The sequence below is a fragment of the Oncorhynchus kisutch genome, linkage group LG5 (assembly GCF_002021735.2).
Source record: "Oncorhynchus kisutch isolate 150728-3 linkage group LG5, Okis_V2, whole genome shotgun sequence".
NCBI classification, from domain to species: Eukaryota; Metazoa; Chordata; class Actinopteri; order Salmoniformes; family Salmonidae; genus Oncorhynchus; species Oncorhynchus kisutch.
The window spans coordinates 74,800,453-74,822,413 of record NC_034178.2 but is presented as its reverse complement, the minus strand read 5'-3'; the positions used below and the strand labels follow the sequence as shown (position 1 = coordinate 74,822,413).

The 21,961-nt window shown below is 41.7% G+C and overlaps 1 protein-coding gene across 1 annotated transcript; it reads left to right on the top strand.

Moving 5' to 3' along the window:
* The first annotated feature begins 227 nt into the window (after positions 1–227).
* LOC109883381 (dual specificity protein phosphatase 7) lies at positions 228–20,809 on the top strand. Its single transcript, XM_031825800.1, has 3 exons — positions 228–1,066; positions 6,111–6,542; positions 15,450–20,809. The coding sequence occupies exons 1-3, from the start codon at positions 658–660 to the stop codon at positions 15,758–15,760; spliced, it is 1,152 nt and encodes a 383-aa protein (XP_031681660.1). The 5' UTR covers positions 228–657; the 3' UTR covers positions 15,761–20,809.
* Positions 20,810–21,961: the final 1,152 nt, after the last annotated feature.

The following is a 21,961-nucleotide window of genomic DNA, read 5'->3' as shown; positions in this document are numbered from 1 at the left end:
TAGACTAGGTTTCCCCCTAGGAATCCGACAAGGTTGAATTAATTATCAGTGTAATATTTTAGGCCATTTGTTGCTGTCCAAATTGGTGAGAGAGAGAGGGATATGATGTCTGAAAGTTGAAAAACCTTTCCCATGCTGTATGCTACGTCTTTAACTGTTGCCTAGCTCCTCCTTCCACAGTGACATGTCTACTCTCTGCAAAACCCTTTTAGTTCAGCCTGCTTGTCACAGCGGTTACTGGAAATGACATACGGGAGGCGGTCGAATGGCAAACATGTTAAAAACATGTGCTATAGCTACGATTCATCCGGAATCCACATTTTCATCAGATTTATATAATAACGCGATATAGGTCATTTTCATTAATAAAGGACCGCTTAAAAGACCGCAGTGTCAAATGGACGTCGACGGCATCTGAATGAACCCAGCATAATTTCTAGCCAACGGACTGAAATAAAATATCTTTAATGTGTTCAAGCCTGGTGGTGTGTTCATTCCGTCTACCAGCCTTGGCGAGCAGCGGTACTACTGTATCGGTGGACGAAAGTGATCAGAGCGGACTCGGTTCTGTCCTTATCCACAGCAGTAGAAGTTTAGCGCCGTGATTTGTATTTCCCTCCTCATGTTACTGCAAAGAGCCATCTCCACATTTCCCTAATGAAAATTAATCTTTGGAACGGTTCCCGGGACGTGACAGAGATTATGTCGAGTAAAAGTGTGGAATGGCTTCAAGAAGAACTGGAGTCCGGGCTCGGGGTGAGCTCACTACTGCTGTTGGACTGCCGATCTCACGAGCTTTACGAATCGTCGCACATTGAGTCGGCCATCAACCTGACGATCCCCGGTTTGATGCTGCGGAGACTGAAGAAGGGGAATCTACCGATCCGGTCCATCATCCCCAACAACGAGGATAAGGAGAAATTCGTGAAGCGGTGCAAGACAGACATGGTTCTTCTCTATGACGAGGCCACTACGGACTGGCAGGAGACCGGGGTGGCGAGCTCTGTTCTCGGCTTGCTGTTGCAAAAGCTCCGAGATGAAGGTTGTAAGGCTTTCTACCTGGAAGGTGAGAATGAACTTCTTCGATCTTTTAGATTTGTTTTTGTTTTTATGTTCTCGTATTATTTTATGTTTCCTAGTACATTTTCAACGTCTAAAGACTAGGCTACTTGTCAACAAAAACAACAACAACAAATCGACTTAAAGCACAATTTATATTGTATTCCTACGTGACCGAGTTCGGAGACTAGCTAGACTCTTCGTCTAATGAAACAGTTACACAAATGGACTTCAGCGCAAAGTTACATTGTAGCTCATTCAAGGCAGCGGAATGCAACTATGGATCCGTTCGTTTCCCTCTCGCTATAATGTTATTATCGACTAGCTATTTGATTGTATTCTTGATCATATTAAAGTTGTCAAATATTTATTGTCTAAATGAAAAGTCAACGGAAGGCAGCCACGGGTCCTATGTAATAATGTGTAAGAAATATATATAAAAAAAAATAAAGGCTTATATTTTCCTCAAGTGCTTCAAGATAATGAAACTAATAATATTCATCTCGATGTTTAATTCCTCTTCCCCTTCACGAAAGCCTAGAAATAATAAGCAGTCGTGAAATTAACTTATTCTATTGTCAAATATTCGCTTATATTCCCACACCGTGACAGTAGTAAGAATCATAGTGTTTCAACCGGATTTTCGATTGTTAATCTAATAGAGTACATATGTTATATTCATTATTTGAGGGTTTTAACTTTGAAAGAATGTTGGCCAAAACAAATATGTTTTCAATTAATGTTCTAAAATGGCTCCGCCATGTTGTCAAGTGCTTCTTCTGGAAAAGACGTGCATTTCATGAATGAACAGAACAGAAACTATTTCTTCTCTGTGTGCTGTCTGAAACTAGTCTAGGCTATATAAAAACTCTATTATTTATACCACACAATCAACACCGTTCTTGTCATAGGCCTATTCATGTCCTATCTCATGTGTGTAGGAAAATAATCCAAACATGTTTCAGATTCACTTGTCTGATATTCAGGAACCACTTCTTCAGGGCAGAAGAGACTAGCTACTAATGTAACAAATGTCTCAGCATCAGCGTAACAGATGTGAATGTACTTTGTAGAACTCTCTTGCGATGTTGATTTGAAAGAAAGGACTCTCCAGCCAGCGGCCCCAGTTGATTGGTGTTTATTCTGACGATAAACACAAGGAGGCACATTAGATGCTGTAGACCTATGATTATGATTAGATGTGCTGGACAATACTATGTTGATGGCTGTAGACTCTGGATTCGTCGCTTGCATGTCAATATCAGACTAGATATTTTGTAATTAAACATCACAACAATGACAAAAACTGTACAAAATATAATATAACTTTAGACCGTCCCCTCGCCCATACCCGGGCGCGAACCAGGGACCCTCTGCACACATTAACAACAGTCACCCACGAAGCATCGTTACCCATCGCCCTACAAAACTCTGTGTTGTTGTATGTGTCAAATTGCTACACTTTATCTTGGCCAGGTCGCAGTTGCAAATGAGAACTTGTTCTCAACTAGCCTACCTAGTTAAATAAAGGTGTTCTCAACTAGCCTACCTGGTTAAATAAAGGTGTTCTCAACTAGCCTACCTGGTTAAATAAAGGTGTTCTCAACTAGCCTACCTGGTTAAATAAAGGTGTTCTCAACTAGCCTACCTGGTTAAATAAAGGTGTTCTCAACTAGCCTACCTGGTTAAATAAAGGTGTTCTCAACTAGTCTACCTGGTTAAATAAAGGTGTTCTCAACTAGCCTACCTGGTTAAATAAAGGTGTTCTCAACTAGCCTACCTGGTTAAATAAAGGTGTTCTCAACTAGCCTACCTAGTTAAATAAAGGTGTTCTCAACTAGCCTACCTGGTTAAATAAAGGTGTTCTCAACTAGCCTACCTGGTTAAATAAAGGTGTTCTCAACTAGCCTACCTGGTTAAATAAAGGTGTTCTCAACTAGCCTACCTGGTTAAATAAAGGTGTTCTCAACTAGCCTACCTGGTTAAATAAAGGTGTTCTCAACTAGCCTACCTGGTTAAATAAAGGTGTTCTCAACTAGCCTACCTGGTTAAATAAAGGTGTTCTCAACTAGTCTACCTGGTTAAATAAAGGTGTTCTCAACTAGCCTACCTGGTTAAATAAAGGTGTTCTCAACTAGCCTACCTGGTTAAATAAAGGTGTTCTCAACTAGCCTACCTGGTTAAATAAAGGTGTTCTCAACTAGTCTACCTGGTTAAATAAAGGTGTTCTCAACTAGCCTACCTGGTTAAATAAAGGTGTTCTCAACTAGCCTACCTGGTTAAATAAAGGTGTTCTCAACTGGCCTACCTGGTTAAATAAAGGTGAATAAAACATGTAAAAAAAAATAAGAAATCCGCGGCCCTTGCAGAGCAAAGGGGAACTACTACTTCAAGGTCTCAGAGCAAGTGACGTCACCGATTGAAACTCTATTTAGCGCGCACCACCGCTAACATGCTAGCGGTTTCACATCCGTTATGTAAGTACCTGACGATAGACACGAGGAAGTACATTAGCAGGGCACCAGTATGTTGATGGCTGTTAATTCGTGTTTCTTCCGTTAGTATGGAAATAACTGAGTTAGCAGGGAGCTAATTGGACAATTACAGCAAAAACATCCAAAAGCACATCCCAGGATGTCCCCCAATATCTAACAGGTATGTACACACATATATTGTGTTTACTTGATAGCTACCTACACAAATAGCTAGCTAGAACAAGGTGTTAATTAGATAAATTCATTAAGGACATGTACACAGTGAACTCTTACACATTGTAAATATGAAAATAGAATATAGTATTTCAGAATGTGACCGCTTGCATTGAAATATCAGACTAAGAAGAATTGACGTTCACGATCTCCCCCTATCGGCAAGCATGACCAATGGCATGACACCTTATTGGTATGTAAATTAAACCAACCAATTGGAATACATAAACATCGAATACATATTTCTGCAGTGGAAACATAAACCAACCCTGTTACAGAAAGACCTGCAACCTATTCGTAATGTTAACGTGCAGACCACGAGCGGCACAGTCGATAGCGCGCTGGACTTCGGGCTAGAAGGTTGACGGTTCGAGACCTGCTCCCTCTTCCTGTTTCATTACAATAATATTACAGTCCTGACCCATAGGCCGGTTATTGGCTTATATTGTCACTGTGAACAACATTGTAATAGTTGTGAGAAATATTCCATAGGCCTACATGTTTGAGGCTCACTGTCATCTGTCATTCACAAAAAAAGTCCACACATAGCACTTTATGTCACTTTTAATGTCTCCTTAGATCAGATCAGCGGTAAGCTACTAGCTGCAGGAAGTTTTTCACCAAAGTAATGCACTAGGCCTGTACTAGTCCAATATTAGCGGATCTCACAGCTGTCTGTAGCACGGGCAACAACAACAACATTTTCCGCGTTTTTATTGGAGTGGAAACATCAGTGTATGAGATGGGTTTATTATTGTGTTATAGGATGTAATGTGATAATATATCAGTATACATTTATTTTTACCAAGTAAAATAGGAAGTAGGTCCATATCCTGTTCCTGTCTGGTACGTATACAGTGGGGCAAAAAAGTATTTAGTCAGCCACCAATTGTGCAAGTTCTCCCACTTAAAAAGATGAGAGAGGCCTGTAATTTTCATCATAGGTACAGTTCAACTATGACAGACAAAATGATAAAAAAAATTCCAGAAAATCACATTGTAGGATTTTTAATGAATTTATTTGCAAATTATGGTGGAAAATAAATAAAGATTTATTTATTTATTTTTAACAAGTCAAATAGGAAGTAGGTCCATATCCTGTTCCTGTCTGGCACATGTACATCATATCAGGTTTTTTGATTTGGTACAGTGTATTTTTATTTCACCACTTTGAAATGCTGTGTACACACACACAACTTGTATTTTTTTTATTTATTTAACCTTATTTAACTAGGCAAGTCAGTTAAGAACAAATTCTTATTTACAATGACAACCTACCAAAAGACAAAAGGCCTCCTGCGGGGACAAGGGTTTGGGATTAAAAAAATACAAATAAATCCAATATAAATATAGGACAAAACACACATCACAACAAGAGAGACAACACAACACTACATAAAGAGAGACCTAAGACAACAACGTAGCAGGGCAGCAACACATGACAACACAGCATGGGTAGCAACACAACATAACAAGAACATCTCAAATCTCAGTACTGATAAGAGTAGATGAAATGAAACGTTTACGCAACCTTTCATCGCTCAGAGATGACTTCCACATTGGACAATAAAGTTGTATTCTATGCTCCCAATTTCATTTCTCTGTATTGGACTTTTTGAACAAGTGAAATGACAACATGTAGCACAATCTTTCTCATATTCTGACCCAGCTCTGTGTAGCTTTGTTTTCAGGGGTTCTATTTGTTTCTACTCTTTTATATTATATTCTACTGTATTCTACTCTATTATATTATATTAGATTCTACTGTATTCTACTGTATTATATTATATTATATTCTACTGTATTCTACTCTATTATATTATATTAGATTCTACTGTATTCTACTCTATTATATTATATTAGATTCTACTGTATTCTACTCTATATTATATTAGATTCTACTGTATTCCATTCTACTCTGTTCTATTGTATTCTATTATACTCGATTCTACTGTATCCTACTCCGTTCTATTCTGTTCTGTTCTACTCTATTATATTCTACTCTATTCAATTCTACTCTACTATATTCTACTCTATTCAATTCTACTCTACTATATTCTACTCATATTATATTGTACTTTATTCTATCCTACTCTATTCAATTCTACTTCTATTCTACTCTACTATATTCTACTCTATTCAATTCTTCTCAACTATATTCTACTCTACTATATTCTACTCTATTCAATTCTACTCTACTCTACTATATTCTACTCTATTATATTCTTATATTTGGATTCTGATCCATCTATGTGTTGTTGTTGTTTCCAGGACAATAGTTATATTGTATTTTACTCTACTATATTCTATTTTATTCTATTTAGTCTCTGTTGTTGTTTCCAGGTGGCTTCAACAAGTTCCAGACCGAGTACCCTGAGCACTGTGAGACCAACCTGGACTGTTCCTGCCCCAGCAGCTCCCCGCCGGCCTCCGTCCTGGGTCTGGGCGGGCTGAGGATCAGCTCTGACTGTTCTGATGGGGAGTCGTCGGACAGAGAACCGGTCAGCGCCACCGAGTCCGAGGGCAGCCCTCTCCCCAACAACCAGCCTGCCTTCCCGGTCCAGATCTTACCGTACCTCTACCTGGGCTGTGCCAAAGACTCCACCAATCTGGACATCCTGGGGAAGTATAATATTAAGTACATCCTGAACGTCACACCCAACCTGCCCAACATGTTTGAACACGACGGAGACTTCAAGTACAAACAGATCCCCATCTCCGATCACTGGAGCCAAAATCTCTCGCAGTTTTTCCCAGAGGCCATTTCTTTCATTGGTGAGTATAAGCGGCCTCATTTGGATGCTTTTACAGATCATTTGGAGTTTACAGTCTTTTACAGATCATTTGGAGTTTACAGTCTTTTACAGATCATTTGGAGTTTACAGTCTTTTACAGATCATTTGGAGTTTACAGTCTTTTACAGATCATTTGGAGTTTACAGTCTTTTACAGATCATTTGGAGTTTACAGTCTTTTACAGATCATTTGGAGTTTACAGTCTTTTACAGATCCGTTGGAGTTTACTGTCTTATTTTTTTTTTTAAATCATTTCACCTTCATTTTTTTATTTAACCTTTATTTAACCAGGTAGGCCAGTTGAGAACAAGTTCTCATTTACAACTGCGACCTGGCCAAGATAAAGCAAAGCAGTGCGACACAATCAACACAGAGTTGCACATGGAATAAACAAACATACAGTCAATAACACAATATACAAATCTATATACAGTGTGTGCAAATTAAGTAAGATTAGGGAGGTAAGGCAATAAATAGGCCATAGTGGCGAAATAATTACAATTTAACAATTAAACACTGGAATGATAGATGAGCAGAAGATGAATGAGCAAGTAGAGATACTGGGGTGCAAAGGAGCAAAAAAACAATATGGGGATGAGGTAGTTGGGTGCAGTGATTGGTAAGCTGCTCTGACAGCTGATGCTTAAAGTTAGTGAGGGAGATATAGTCTCCAGCTTGAATCATTTTTGCAATTCGTTCCAGTCATTGGCATTAGAGAACTGGAAGGAAAGGTGGCCAAAGGAGGAGTTGGCTTTGGGGATGACCAGTGAGATATACCTGCTGGAGCGCGTGCTACGTGTGGGTGCTGCTATGGAGACCAGTGAGCTGAGATAAGGCGGGGCTTTGCTTAGCAAAGACTTATAGATGACCTGGAGCCAGTGGGTTTGGCTATGAATATGAAGCAAGGGCCAGCCAATGAGAATCTTTACAGATTTACAGATAATTTGGAGTTTACAGTCTTTTACAAATCAGATGTGAGTTTACAGCATTTTAAAGTCTTGTTTTGGGATGTTCATTTTTGTAACACCTCATGAACCCATCTCATATTTGATTCATCAGAGAACCATGGTCGTGTCTAAACTTGACACTTACATGTGACTTCTGCTATCAAAATACAAAAAAATGCATTGAAAATACGGGTCTAGATGCACAAAAGTCACTTTGTGGTCCGATTGTGTTCAGATCTGTCTGACCGCTTCAACAGGTAGTCAGGAATGCGTTGTGTGTGGATTACTCCTCAGTCTGGACGTGTTTGCTGGCCTCATAAATGCTAGCCAGTTGGATAACATTTATAAAAATATGTTTTGTTTGGCTAGAGTTATGCTAACAATGTTTTCCAATCCCTTTAGAATTGCTTGCTGGCTAGTTAACTACAGTAGTTAGCTGGCTAGTTAGTTGCAGTAGTTAGCTGGCTAGTTAGTTGCAGTAGTTAGCTGGCTAGTTAACTACAGTAGTTAGCTGGCTAGTTAGTTGCAGTAGTTATCTGGCTAGTTAGTTTAAGTAGTTAGCTGGCTAGTTAGTTGCAGTAGTTAGCTGGCTAGTTAGTTGCAGTAGTTAGCTGGCTAGTTAGTTACAGTAGTTAGCTGGCTAGTTAGTTGCAGTAGTTAGCTGGCTAGTTAGTTGCAGTAGTAAGCTGGCTAGTTAGCTGGCTAGTTAGTTGCAGTAGTTAGCTGGCTAGTTAGTTACAGTAGTTAGCTGGCTAGTTAGTTGCAGTAGTTAGCTGGCTAGTTAGTTTAAGTAGTTAGCTGGCTAGTTAGTTGCAGTAGTTAGCTGGCTAGTTAGTTGCAGTAGTTAGCTGGCTAGTTAGTTGCAGTAATTAGCTAGCTAGTTAGTTGCAGTAATTAGCTGGCTAGTTAGTTACAGTAGTTAGCTGGTTAGTTAGTTGCATTATTTAGCTGGTTAGTTAGTTACAGTAGTTAGCTGACTAGTTATCTGGCTAGTTAGTTACAGTAGTTAGCTGGCTAGTTAGCTACTGTAGTTAGCTGGCTAGTTAGTTACAGTTGTTAGCTGGCTAGTTAGCTACTGCCATCAGTTGTGGTGTTATTATCATATTTAGCCTATTCCACCGTTTGTGGAGTAGACACTGTCATTTGAATATAGCGCTGGAAAAGGGAATCAGGACACACTGTGGACACGGTAGACACATTTAATGTAGGTGTAGACACATGACGTGTTCAGAATGCCAGGATCAGAACTCATAAGATCAGAATGCTAAAGCTGCATGAACTGTCAAGTGTAGACAGGGCCTGTGTATCCTTGCTGTCATTTCACCAACATTCAGGTTATATAACTATTCATTTAACACTAAATGAGGCATCAATAGATGAATCAAACGTTTATTGTGCCTCATATCTATTGAGGGATGAGCCAAATAGTTGTTTTATTACTAAGTACAATAAAACATATTTTAGCTTAAAACATATAGATTTATACATTTATTATTATATATATAAAAAAATAAATATTAAGTCATTTAGCAGACGCTCTTATCCAGAGGAATTTACACAAGAGCAATTAGGATTAAGTGACTGATTTTTCACCTAGTCAGCTTGGGGATTCGAACTAGGAACCTTTTCGCTGGGCTTCCTGTCGCCCGTACAATAACGGGTGTTATTGCCTTAAACATATCGTATAAATCTTATTGTTTAAAACATATAGATTGATAAGTTCATACTCAAAACATATAATATAGATTTATTAGTTAGCAACTTAAGCTAACTAGCCCTATCTCAGATGCAACAAAACGTTGCTTCAACCCTCCAAGGAACAAAACCGTGCTTTACCCTCCAAATGAACAATATTGAACTCTGAGTTGATTTATGTATTCTGAGCGGTTTGTGGTATTTCCTGTTACACGCCTCATTTCACACCATGAAAGAGTCATGGCTTGATCTGAGTCATTGGCGGGATTATATTATTATCAAACCACAGAGAGGACCTTTTTTTAATTAACTCATCAAAAGTTGGCCTACAGGTTTCTAGCACACTCATTATACTACGGAAGGGAATCTATGAATGAAGTAGGCCAGGTCATCCTGAGAACCATTGTGAAGACTTTAGTTTTTAATGATGGGTGTTGTCCTCCACTGCACCTAGAGGTTAGGGTTGTTTTGGTTGATGCCAGCTTCTTCGTCTACTGTAACACAGAGATGGCAAAGACCTCATGCTAATGTTGTCTAAGAGTCCACACGTCTATTCCATTACCTTATTCCGTTACCTTATCCCATTACCTTTTCCATTACCGTATTCCATTACCTTTTCCGTTACCTTTTCCGTTACCGTATTCCATTACATTTTCCGTTACCGTATTCCATGACCTTTTCCGTTACCGTATTCCATTACCTTTTCCGTTACCGTATTCCGTTTCCTTATTCCATTTCTGTAATGTGGTTGTCTGACATGGCTACTAGCCTTCAGTCAGAAGATAAAAACCTCAAGATGGCTGAATGTACAGAACATAATCTCATACATTACTTCACAGACATCATTCCCCAAATTAGCCTTATAGTTATGTGAATTACTGGTATTATTCGGTCCCTCTTTAAATCACATTCATGTTATAAAGCCTTCATAAAGCCTTTATAAGCACTACATAAATGTGTTACAAAGCATCTATAACCGTATGTCGTGGTTTTATAAAGGGTTCATAAATGTGGCAGAACTGTGACGTAATCACCAAGGTCAAATGTGACGTAACCCACTATGTCAAATATGATATAAACACGTGCTTTATAAAGGGTGACCTGTTGTGGTGAAGGATTGGAATACGCTCTAAAGTGAAGTCATGTTAGTCACATTTCAACGAATCTCATTCCCAGACACTTTCACCCAAATGAAGGTCTGGTGGACCAATGCATCAAACTTGGCCTTCATGGGGACTCCCGAGTGGCACAGCGGTCTAAGTTACTGCATCGCATTGCTGGAGGCGTCACTACAGACCCTGGTTCAATCCCAGGCTGTGTCGCAGCCGGCCGCGACCGGGAGACCGATGAGGCGGCGCACAATTGGCCCAGCATCGTCCAGGTTATGGGAGGGTTTGGCCGGCCGGGACGTCCTTGTCCCATCGCTCTAGCGACACCTTGTGGAGGGCCGGGACGTCCTTGTCCCATTGCTCTAGCGACACCTTCTGGAGGGCCGGGACGTCCTTGTCCCATCGCTCTAGCGACTCCTTGTGGAGGGCCGGGACGTCCTTGTCCCATCGCTCTAGCGACACCTTGTGGAGGGCCGCCCCTGAGCATACACGCTGACACGGTAGCCAGGTGTACGGTGTTTCCTCCAACACATTGGTGCGGCTGGCTTCCGCGTTAAGAGAAGCAGTGTGTCAAGAAGCAGCGCGGCTTGGCAGGGTCGTGTTTCGGAGGACGCATGGCTCTCGACCTTGGCCTCTCCCGAGTTCGTACGGGAGTTGCAGCGATGGGATAAGACTGTAACTACCGATTGGATGTCACGAAATTGGGGAGAAAAAGTGTGGCTTTTAGGTTAGGGGTTAAAATCACATTTTAAGAAGATACATTTTGGAAATGGGCAGGGTTTAACCATAATTATGACTTGTTAACTGTGTTATTCATGACGATGACAAATCCTTTACTCAGTGAGGTCACTCCTATAGAATTCTATGGTCACTCCAATTAAGGCTAGCTTAGAATGGTTGATGTCCCAGGCTTATACAGTACCAGTCTAAAGTTTGGACACACCTACTCATTCCAGGGGTTTCTTTATTTTTACTACATTGTAGAATAATAGTGAAGACATCAAAACTATGAAATAACACACATGGAATCATATAGTAACCAAAAAAGTGTTAAACAAATCAAAAAATATATTTTATATTTGAGATTTTTCAAAGTAGCCACCCTTTGCCCTTTGCCAGTTTTTAAGGAGTTCCCACATATGCTGAGCACTTGTTGGCTGCTTTACCTTCACTCTGCGGTCCAACTCATCCCAAGCCATCTCAATTGGGTTGAGGTCGGGTGATTGTGGAGGCCGGGTCATCTGATGCAGCACTCCATCACTCTCTTTCTTGGGGTCAAATAGCGCTTACACAGCCTGGAGGTGTGTTGGGTTATTGTCCTGTTGAAAAACTATTGATAGTCCCGCTAAGTGAAACCAGATGAGATGGCATATCGCTGCATAATGCTATGGTAGCCATGCTGGTTAAGTGTGCCTTGAATTCTAAATAAATCACAGACCGTGTCACCAGCAAAGCACCATCACACCTCCTCTTCCATGCTTCACGGTGGGAACCAGACATGCGGAGATCATCCGTTCACCAGCTCTGTGTCTCAGAAAGACACGGCGGTTAGAACCAAAAATCTCAAATGTGGACTCATCAAACCAAAGGACAGATTCCTACCGGTCTAACATCCATTGCTCGTGTTTCTTGGCCCAAACAAGTCTCTTCTTCTTATTGGTGTCTTTAGTAGTGGTTTCTTAGTAGCAATTTGACCACGAAGGCCTGATTCACACAGTCTCCTCTGAACAGTTGATGTTGAGATATGTCTGTTACTTGAACTCCCTGAAGCATTTTTTTGGAGCTGCAATTTCTGATGCTGATAACTCTTAATGAACTTATCCTCTGCAGCAGAGGGAACTCTGGGCCTTCCTTTCCTGCACTTTATAGAGTATGTGTCCCCCTGCAGCACAGCATTGTGGGGGAAGTTGAGATCAGGTCCAATATTGACTATGCACCCAAGATGGAAAGAGGTTGTGCAATCCTACTCCCTCGAGTTGAATTCAATATCCTGACATTGCAATGCTCTACCAAGATGCATGACAGGGTTATAAGTGATTTGTTAAGCCTCCTTTACTAAGCAATGCTTAGGTCACCCTTTATAAAAGCACATGTTTGTCATAGTAAGTTATATCACACGGTTATTCCACATTTATGAACCCTTTTAGAAAGCATGACATACGGTTATAGATGCTTTGTAACACATTCATGGTGTGTTTATAAAGGCTTTTTATGAAGCCTTTTAAAGCTACACGATCATTATGGGTCTCGTTGTTATTGTTCAGGGTCTCTTCATGAAGAAACACTGGGTTAAAACATTTATTAACATTTATTAACATTAAAACAACAATCACTTCTATAGAAACACAATGTGAAAAGGAATGAAGTCACAGTGATATTTGGCAGGAGAGAAAAGCCTCTTATACCACATTCACATTCAAGACAGGTTTATTAATATCCTCCTCATGGTCACGCCTGGGATGAGTCCCAAATGGTACCCTATTACCTATGGGTCCTGGTCTATAGTAGTGCACTATATAGGGAATAGAGTCCTGGTCTATAGTAGTGCACTATATAGGGCCTTGGTCTAAAGTAGTGCACTATATAGGGCCCTGGTCTAAAGTAGTGCACTATATAGGGCCCTGGTCTAAAGTAGTGAACTATATAGGGAATAGGGCCCTGGTCTATAGTAGTGCACTATGTAGGGCTCTGGTCTAAAGTAGTGCACTATGTAGGGAATAGGGTCCAGGTCTAAAGTAGTGCACTATATAGGGAATAGGGCCCTGGTCTAAAGTAGTGCACTATATAGGGAATAGGGCCCTGGTCTAAAGTAGTGCACTATATAGGGAATAGGGCCCTGGTCTAAAGTAGTGCACTATATAGGGAATAGGGCTCTGGTCTAAAGTAGTGCACTATATAGGGAATAGGGTCCAGGTCTAAAGTAGTGCACTATATAGGGAATAGGGCCCTGGTCTAAAGTAGTGCACTATATAGGGAATAGGGCTCTGGTCTAAAGTAGTGCACTATATAGGGAATAGGGCCCTGGTCTAAAGTAGTGCACTATATAGGGAATAGGGCCCTGGTCTATAGTAGTGCACTATATAGGGCCTTGGTCTAAAGTAGTGCACTATATAGGGAATAGGGTCCTGGTCTAAAGTAGTGCACTATGTAGGGAATAGGGTGCTATTTGAGATGCATAACTATTTTCAGAGAGTTTCTCTTCACTTACTCAGAGGCACAACACAATGTCTACCAATATAGACTCATTTTCACCTCGTATTCAAAGTATCAATAGAAAACCCAAGAAGATTTTTTTGACTGTTGACTCAATCCCACTACACAGTGTAGGAATACTGGTTAGTCACGACAGTTGAGTCACGACTATACACAAGGGATAATAACGGAGAGCTTTGCTTAGAGTTGTTATGTGCAATTTCATAGTGCATTTCAGTATTTCAGATCAGACTTTTAGTATTTAACATCAGATTATTAGTTGTTAGTTTCAGTATTTGAGATTAGACTTTCAATTTTACAGCTCAGACTATTTATTTTTAGTAGCAGTATTCCAGATCAGACTATTTTGACGATAGTTTCAGTACTTCAGATCAGACGATTTGACGTTAGTTTCAGTATTTCAGTAATCAGTCTACTAGACGTACCTTCTCCCATCCCCAAGGAATATCCAGTGTTTTCCCCTCTTCAGCTTCATGGGAATGTGGAGTTTTTGTTTGGCTCTGGAATGTCCGATGCCTTGTTTGTTTTGAAAGTGCCGTATTTAAGAAATACACTATGACGTGAAACGATCGAGTCGGGAAGTATTTAAAGGTCTTGGTCGATCTCCGGAATGGTGGTAGCGGGTTTTTCTCCTCAACGTTTAGGGAAATATACTACATTACAAACAAATGTATGCGGACACCTGCTCATCCAACATCTCATTCCAAAATCATGGTCATTAATATGGAGTTTGTCCCCCCTTTGCTGCTATAACAGCCTCCACTCTTCTGGGAAGGCTTTCCACTACATGTAGGAACATTGCTGCTATAACAGCCTCCACTCTTCTGGGAAGGCTTTCCACTAGATGTAGGAACATTGCTGCTATAACAGCCTCCACTCTTCTGGGAAGGCTTTCCACTAGATGTTGGAACATTGCTGCTATAACAGCCTCCACTCTTCTGGGAAGGCTTTCCACTAGATGTTGGAACATTGCTGCTATAACAGACTCCACTCTTCTGGGAAGGCTTTCCACTAGATGTAGGAACATTGCTGCTATAACAGCCTCCACTCTTCTGGGAAGGCTTTCCACTAGATGTAGGAACATTGCTGCTATAACAGCCTCCACTCTTCTGGGAAGGCTTTCCACTAGATGTTGGAACATTGCTGCTATAACAGCCTCCACTCTTCTGGGAAGGTTTTCAACTTGATGTTGGAACATTGCTGTGGGGACTTGCTTCCATTCAGCCCAAGAGCCCTAGTGAGGTCGGGCACTGATGTTGGGCGATAAAGGCCTGGCTCGCAGTCAGCGTTCCATTTAATCCCAAAGGTGTTTGATGGGGGTTGAGGTCAGGGCTCTGTGCTGGCCAGTCAAGTTCTTCCACACTTTTCTTATTATAAACTCTAGAAACCAGAGAGGTGGAGTTGTTGTATCTGTTCTCTCATTATAAACTCTAGAAACCAGAGAGGTGGAGTTGTTGTAGCTGTTCTCTCATTATAAACTACTCAAACCAGAGGTGGAGTTGTTGTAGCTTTTCTCTCATTATAAACTCTAGAAACCAGAGAGGTGGAGTTGTTGTAGCTGTTCTCTCATTATAAACTCCTCAAACCAGAGAGGTGGAGTTGTTGTAGCTGTTCTCTCATTATAAACTCCTCAAACCAGAGAGGTGGAGTTGTTGTAGCTTTTCTCTCATTATAAACTCCTCAAACCAGAGAGGTGGAGTTGTTGTAGCTGTTCTCTCATTATAAACTCCTCAAACCAGAGAGGTGGAGTTGTTGTAGCTTTTCTCTCATTATAAACTCTAGAAACCAGAGAGGTGGAGTTGGTGTAGCTTTTCTCTCATTATTAACTCCTGAAACCAGAGAGGTGGAGATGGTGTAACTCTAAATGGCGTCTCAAACACATAAAACTAATCTGTACCTCTATCTTTTCTCTAACCCCTCCAGACGAAGCTCGTTCCAAAAAGTGTGGTATCCTGGTGCACTGCCTGGCAGGGATCAGTCGCTCGGTAACGGTAACCGTGGCCTACCTGATGCAGAAGCTCAACCTGTCGCTCAACGACGCGTACGACTTTGTGAAACAGAAGAAGTCCAACATCTCACCCAACTTCAACTTCATGGGTCAGCTCTTGGATTTTGAGAGAACATTGGGTCTCAATAGCCCGTGTGACAACCGTTCCTCCACCAATGACCAACTGTTTTTCACCACGCCAACCAATCACAACGTGTTCCAGCTCGACACGCTGGAATCTACATGAAGGGGTGGTGGGGGTGGGGGAGGGGGGGGGGCGGGACTTGAGCAGCCATCTTGGATGTGAATGTTTTTCTCTTCTCTTCAGAGATTGGCTGGCTTTGACAGCATATAGCCTGGGATGGTGGACTGACGGTGCGTGGACAGGGACAGATCAGAGGCCAAATGGAAGTCTGCTTGGCTTGTAGAGCTCTGTTGGTCTCGCAGAGGGTTGACAGGAAGAGGAAGAGGAAGAAGCCCTGTCTCCTCTCCTCAGTGGTTTGGGAAGCTTGTCATCTTGCCTTTGGAACAGCCTGTTTTTTTTGTTGTCTAAGGAAAGAGGAAGTGCTAGGAGTAGACTGAGACATGCTACGCTGTAGAACAGAACATAGAAGAGCAGAACATAGAAGAGCAGAACAGAGAAGAGCAGAACATAGAAGAGCAGAACATAGAAGAACAGAACATAGAAGAACAGAACAGAGAAGAACAGAACATAGAAGAACAGAACAGAGAAGAACAGAACAGAGAAGAACAGAACAGAGAAGAACAGAACAGAGAAGAGCAGAACAGAGAAGAGCAGAACAGAGAAGAGCAGAACAGAGAAGAGCAGAACAGAGAAGAGCAGAACAGAGAAGAGCAGAACAGAGAAGAGCAGAACAGAGAAGAGCAGAACAGAGAAGAGCAGAACAGAGAAGAGCAGAACAGAGAAGAGCAGAACAGAGAAGAGCAGAACAGAGAAGAGCAGAACAGAGAAGAGCAGAACAGAGAAGAGCAGAACAGAGAAGAGCAGAACAGAGAAGAGCAGAACAGAGAAGACAGACAGAGAAGAGCAGAAGAAGAGCAGAACAGAGAAGAGCAGAACAGAGAAGAGCAGAACACAGAGTGTTGTCATACAAAGACAGAAAACGAATTGTGTATCTGCTCCAGTCATTCATTTATTGTTGTCCTCTTGGGAGACGACCTCGTCAACAACCTCCTGATGATAATGGTGCCAATGTGTTGCAGTGTCTGGGGGGGGTCACCTTTACGGAGGTGATCTCACCCTACTGAATGACGAAGATGGTGCCAATGTGTTGCAGTGTCTGGGGGTCATCTTTATGGAGGTGATCTCACCCTACTGAATGTAGGTTTGGATTTTTTAAATTTTTATTTAAAACAAAGATATTTTTTAACACAAACACAAGTATGTTCAAGTGATGCATATAACATGTACAAGTACTAATGTATGTCTACATACATTTTGTATATTTGTATACATTTAGACACATATGTATGGACATACTGTATGTCTCCTACTACTACGAGAATCGTACCTGTCCAAAACCAGAAACAGAAGCACTTGAACATCGAAAGGAGACTCTATAACTAAAGACAAAACAGACCAAGAGAAATGTACTTTTCATAATATTCTGGTTGTTTTTTGTATATTTTGTTGTTGTCTATGTTTGTAACGATGATCTAATGCAGTTTGCACAGTGGTGAAGCCTATATCACTTCTAGGCACATAAACTAGTACTCTAGAGAAAGATAGATTGAAAGAGAAGGGGAGAGGGAGGAGAGAGGGAGAGACTAGCACAGAGATGGTGTAGTGTAGAGGCAGTCCTAGGCAGAGACTAGCTCCTGCAGCTGGTCTGGCCATGTTGTGGGCTGGGATTGGCTGGGTGAAGCGTATTGTTCCTTAACTGCATATGAAAAGATGGGTCTGCATCCAAAATGGCACCATATTCCTTATATCGTGCACTACTTTTGACTAGGACCCATAAGGCTCTGGTCAAAACTAGTGGACTACATAGTGAATAGGGTGCCATTTTGGGGACGAAGTCATGGATCTGTTTGTCTCGGCAAAGAACCTCACTTCCTCTCCGAGAGCTTTAAATCCTGGGTCGATTCACCCCCCCCCCCCCCCGCAAGCCTTGGCGATATTATGAATATTATATTACATTACACTAAATTATTACTTGATGAATAAAATATAAGGTAAATGATATATTCTGTTATGTTCTATACATGAACAAACTACTGTGTGTTGTCCAACAGTGGTATGCAGGTGACTACCCTAGGAAGAGGTTGTGGAGGTGGGCCTGGCTACCAGTCTATTTGTGCCATATCATTTCCCTCCTTGTCTCTTGTTTGGCATGACAAGTGGGAATGACAGCTAGAATGATATTGCACAAACAGACTGGTACCCAGGCTATTTGGGAGTTTGTTGGATGTTGTTTATATACCAGCTGGAAGTCGGGAACGACGAGAACTGTTTTTAACAGTTTAACAGTTTAACAGTTGTCTTATAACAGGTGATAAGCTGTAGCTGATAACATACAGCGGCACACAGTATGTAGCTAGGAGGATTTATGACTAGGGTTGGACATTTCCTGTACATTTTAACAAGGTTTTCCTGGTTGGAGGATTCCTGTGTTTCCTGTGGGGGGGGGGGGACCTGGGAATGTTTTGGGGGAAACCTTTTCTTGTGACATTGATACACGAGACTGGTCAAAGAGCAGGGTTCCGCTGGCCTTATTCTATAACCTTATAATACATCTCGTTCTATATTATTGACTGTTCAATACTCTTTGTATCTCACTTTTAGAAATATCGTTGTGTATATATATATAAAAAAAAAATACACTTTTACAATTTGCCCCTAAATGCTGATCTTGGGTCAGTTTAGCATTTTCTCCTCTAATGTTTAAGGTTAGGATTCGGGTAGGGAAGGCTGATTCTAGACCTGTACCTAGGGGAAATGTTACCCACGGAGCGCTCTGCTTTGGGACTGAAGCTACCTTTCCTTCCTCTGGGGTGTCCAAAGTGCAGGGCTTCATTTGGTTTGCTAGCCTGGGTCCCACATCTGTGCGTCATCTCGCCAATGTAACAGAGTGAGCCTCGTAAACGTTACTCTCCAGCTAAGGCCGTGTGAGGAAGAAATCTATAGCGTTAGGCGAGCACAGGGAAACCTGTTACAACAACTCCATTGTCAACCCAGACAAATTTGTTTCCTACAAAGCAAAAAACAGACTGGCACCCAGGCTAATACGGTGGTAGGTAGCCTAGTGGTTAGAGCGTTGGGCCAGTAACCGAAAGGTCGTTGGTTCACCCTGTCGGCTTAGGGGTTTGAACTATCTGTCGATGTGCCCTTGAGCGCATTACTCCTAATGGCTCCAGGGTCGTCGCTGTTAATATTGGCAGACCCTGGCCGTGACCCCACTCTCTGGGGTTGTCTCAGGGAGAGTTGGGATATGCAAACAAATGTTTTTTAAATTAAATTCACACATGCCTATTAATACACATGTGATAAGACAGATATAGGCTCTTCTTAATAACAGCAGTTTGTTTGCGTCTCAACACCTAGCCCGGGGAGCCAGTCTGTTTGTGCTAACATTCCACTCCTTATCCTCTTGTGTCCTATGTTTAGCCATTGGAGTGGAACGATAACACGAACATATCTGAGACTCGGCTACAGAGCCAGGAGACAACCTGCACTTATATCTGAGCGTAATTCTGGATCTATCGCAGCTCATTAAATCCAAATGTCTTTTCTTCTTCAACCATTTCAGTTGTGTTTTTGATAATGTGCTCTATCCTATCAGTCTAATTCCTGTGGCCTTTCAATATATTATATCTTAAAGCTGATATGCAAAGTTATTTTCTCCGAAATATAATATATAGCATTATTATTATTATTCCAGATGATAATGCATTGTTGTTTTTGTACATATTCTCCATAGGACTTTATCAGTTTGGAGTCTGAACCCAGTCACAACAATAAGGAAATGTGGATCACACGTCGTCCCAAATCGCACACTTTATAGTGCGCTACTTCTTGACGATGCCACCATAGGGCTCTGGTCAAAAGTAGTGCATTATGTAGGGAAATAGGGTGCCATTTGGGACACAGAGGGTTGAAATGTATTTCAGTGCCCAAGTTTTTTATTCGTTTTATTTTTTTAAAGAGAAAATCTTTGATTTCAAGCTGCTTGATGTGTTTATGATGAAAGAAAAACGTTTAAGTGTTTTTCTCCGTTTGTATATTTGACAAAACACAAGAATATTTGTATTTTTTGTTGTGACATTTTATTGTAGCTTCTTCCTGTTTAACTAAGCATGCGTTCCAAATTGCACCCTATTCCCTATATATATAGTGCACTACTTTAGACCAAGTTTCAAAACAGGTCAAAATTTGTGCACTATATAGGGAATAGGGTGCCATTTGGGACATAGACCTAAGAGTGTGTTGGATCCGTGAGATGGAGGGAGCGAGAGAGGCCAGGGAAAAGAGGAGAAGAACGGAAGTGAATGTTTACAGCGCCTTCACAAAGTATTCACACCCCTTGACTTTTTCCACATTTTGTTGTGTTGCGGCCTGAATTTAACATTTTTATTAAATTAAGATTTTGTGTTACTGGCCTACCCACAATAATGTCAAAGTGGAATTAGAGAGAAGGGCACCTACTGCAGACATTGAATATCCCTTTGAGCATGGTGAAGTTATTAATTACACTTTGGATGGTGTATCAATACACCCAGTCACTACAAAGATACAGGTGTCCTTCCTAACTCAGTTGCCGGAGAGGAAGGAAACCACTCAGGGATTTCACCATGAGGCCAATGGTGACTTTAAAACAGTTACAGAGTTTAATGGCTGTGATTGGAGAAAACTGAGGATGGATCAACAACAATTCACTTTTTGCCCTGAACACAAAAGTGCTGGGACAAATCCAACGCATGGGTGAGAATTATTTTTTATTTTTTTATCCATTGTGAATTCAGGCTGTCACACAAGAACATGTGAATAAGTCAATGGGTTTGGATGCTTTCTGAAGGCTCTGTATCTTACCTCACTGAGGGAATTTTCAGGGATTTTTTTTGACAATGCATCTTTCTGCATCTTGTAACAGCTTCCTGCCCGTTCAATAGCTGTTTCTATGTATGCTGTATATAAGACGCTGTGCATTAAACTGTCAGCAGGGCAGTTGATACTTCCTGATGTCGAAGGATGTTAAACCTATGTATTGTATAGTTATATGGAAAACAATGCAAGATGTTTATACAGCAAATAAATATTGAATTATTTTTTCTTTAACGTGTAATCTGCTCTTATTTTGGGTGCATGTATGATGATAATGTGCTGCTGAGAGAGAGAGAGAGAGAGAGAGAGAGAGAGAGAGAGAGAGAGAGAGAGGGGGGGATAGAGAGAGAGAGAGAGAGAGGGGGGATAGAGAGAGAGAGAGAGAGAGAGGGGAGAGAGAGAGAGAGAGAGAGAGAGAGAGAGAGAGAGAGAGAGAGAGAGAGAGAGAGAGAGAGAGAGAGAGAGGAGAGAGAGGGGGGATAGAGAGAGGGGGGATAGGGAGAGGGGGGATAGAGAGAGAGGAGAGAGAGAGAGAGAGAGAGAGAGAGAGGGGGGATAGAGAGAGGGGGGATAGGGAGAGGGGGATAGAGAGAGGGGGGATAGAGAGAGAGGAGGGGGGGATAGAGAGAGGAGAGAGAGGAGAGAGGGGGGATAGAGAGAGGGGATAGAGAGAGGGGGGATAGAGAGAGGGGGATAGAGAGAGAGAGAGAGGGGGGATGGGGGAGAGAGAGAGAGAGGAGAGAGAGAGAGAGAGGAGGGGGGATAGAGAGAGAGAGAAAGAGAAGAGGAAAGGAGAGAGGACAGAGAGAGAGGATAGAGAAGAAGAGAAAGAGAGAGGGGGATAGAGACAGAGAGAGAGAGAGAGAAAGAGAGAGGACAGAGAAAGAGAGGAGAGAGGGATAGAGACGAGAGAGAGAGAGGGGGGATAGAGAGAGGGGGGATAGAGAGAGAGAGAGAGAGAGAGAGGGGGGATAGAGACAGGGGGGATAGAGAGAGAGAGACAGAGAGAAAGAGAGAGGAAAGAGAGAGGACAGAGAGAGAGGGATAGAGAAGAGAAAGAGAAGGGGGGATAGAGACAGAGAGAGAGAGAGAGAGAGAAAGAGAGAGGACAGAGAAAGAGAGAGAGAGGGATAGAGACAGAGAGAGAGAGGGATAGAGACAGAGAAAGAGAGAGGGGAGAGAGCGAGAAGAAAGAGAGAGGGATAGACAGAGAGAAAGGGATAGAGAGAGGGGGGTAGAGAGAGGGATAGAGACAGAGAGAGAAAGGGATAGAGAGAGGGGGGGGGTAGAGAGAGGGGAGGTAGAGATAGAGACAGAGAGAGGGATAGAGAAAGAGGGACAGAGAGAGAGGGGGATAGACAGAGAGGGGGATAGACAGAGAGAGGG

Excerpts from the sequence above, each read along its gene's own strand:
- LOC109883381 (XM_031825800.1), top strand. The coding sequence starts at position 658 with ATGAAAATTAATCTTTGGAACGGTTCCCGGGACGTGACAGAGATTATG. Across the intron at positions 1,067-6,110 it reads TAAGGCTTTCTACCTGGAAG|GTGGCTTCAACAAGTTCCAG; the intron begins GTGAGAATGAAC and ends TGTTGTTTCCAG. Across the intron at positions 6,543-15,449 it reads AGAGGCCATTTCTTTCATTG|ACGAAGCTCGTTCCAAAAAG; the intron begins GTGAGTATAAGC and ends TAACCCCTCCAG.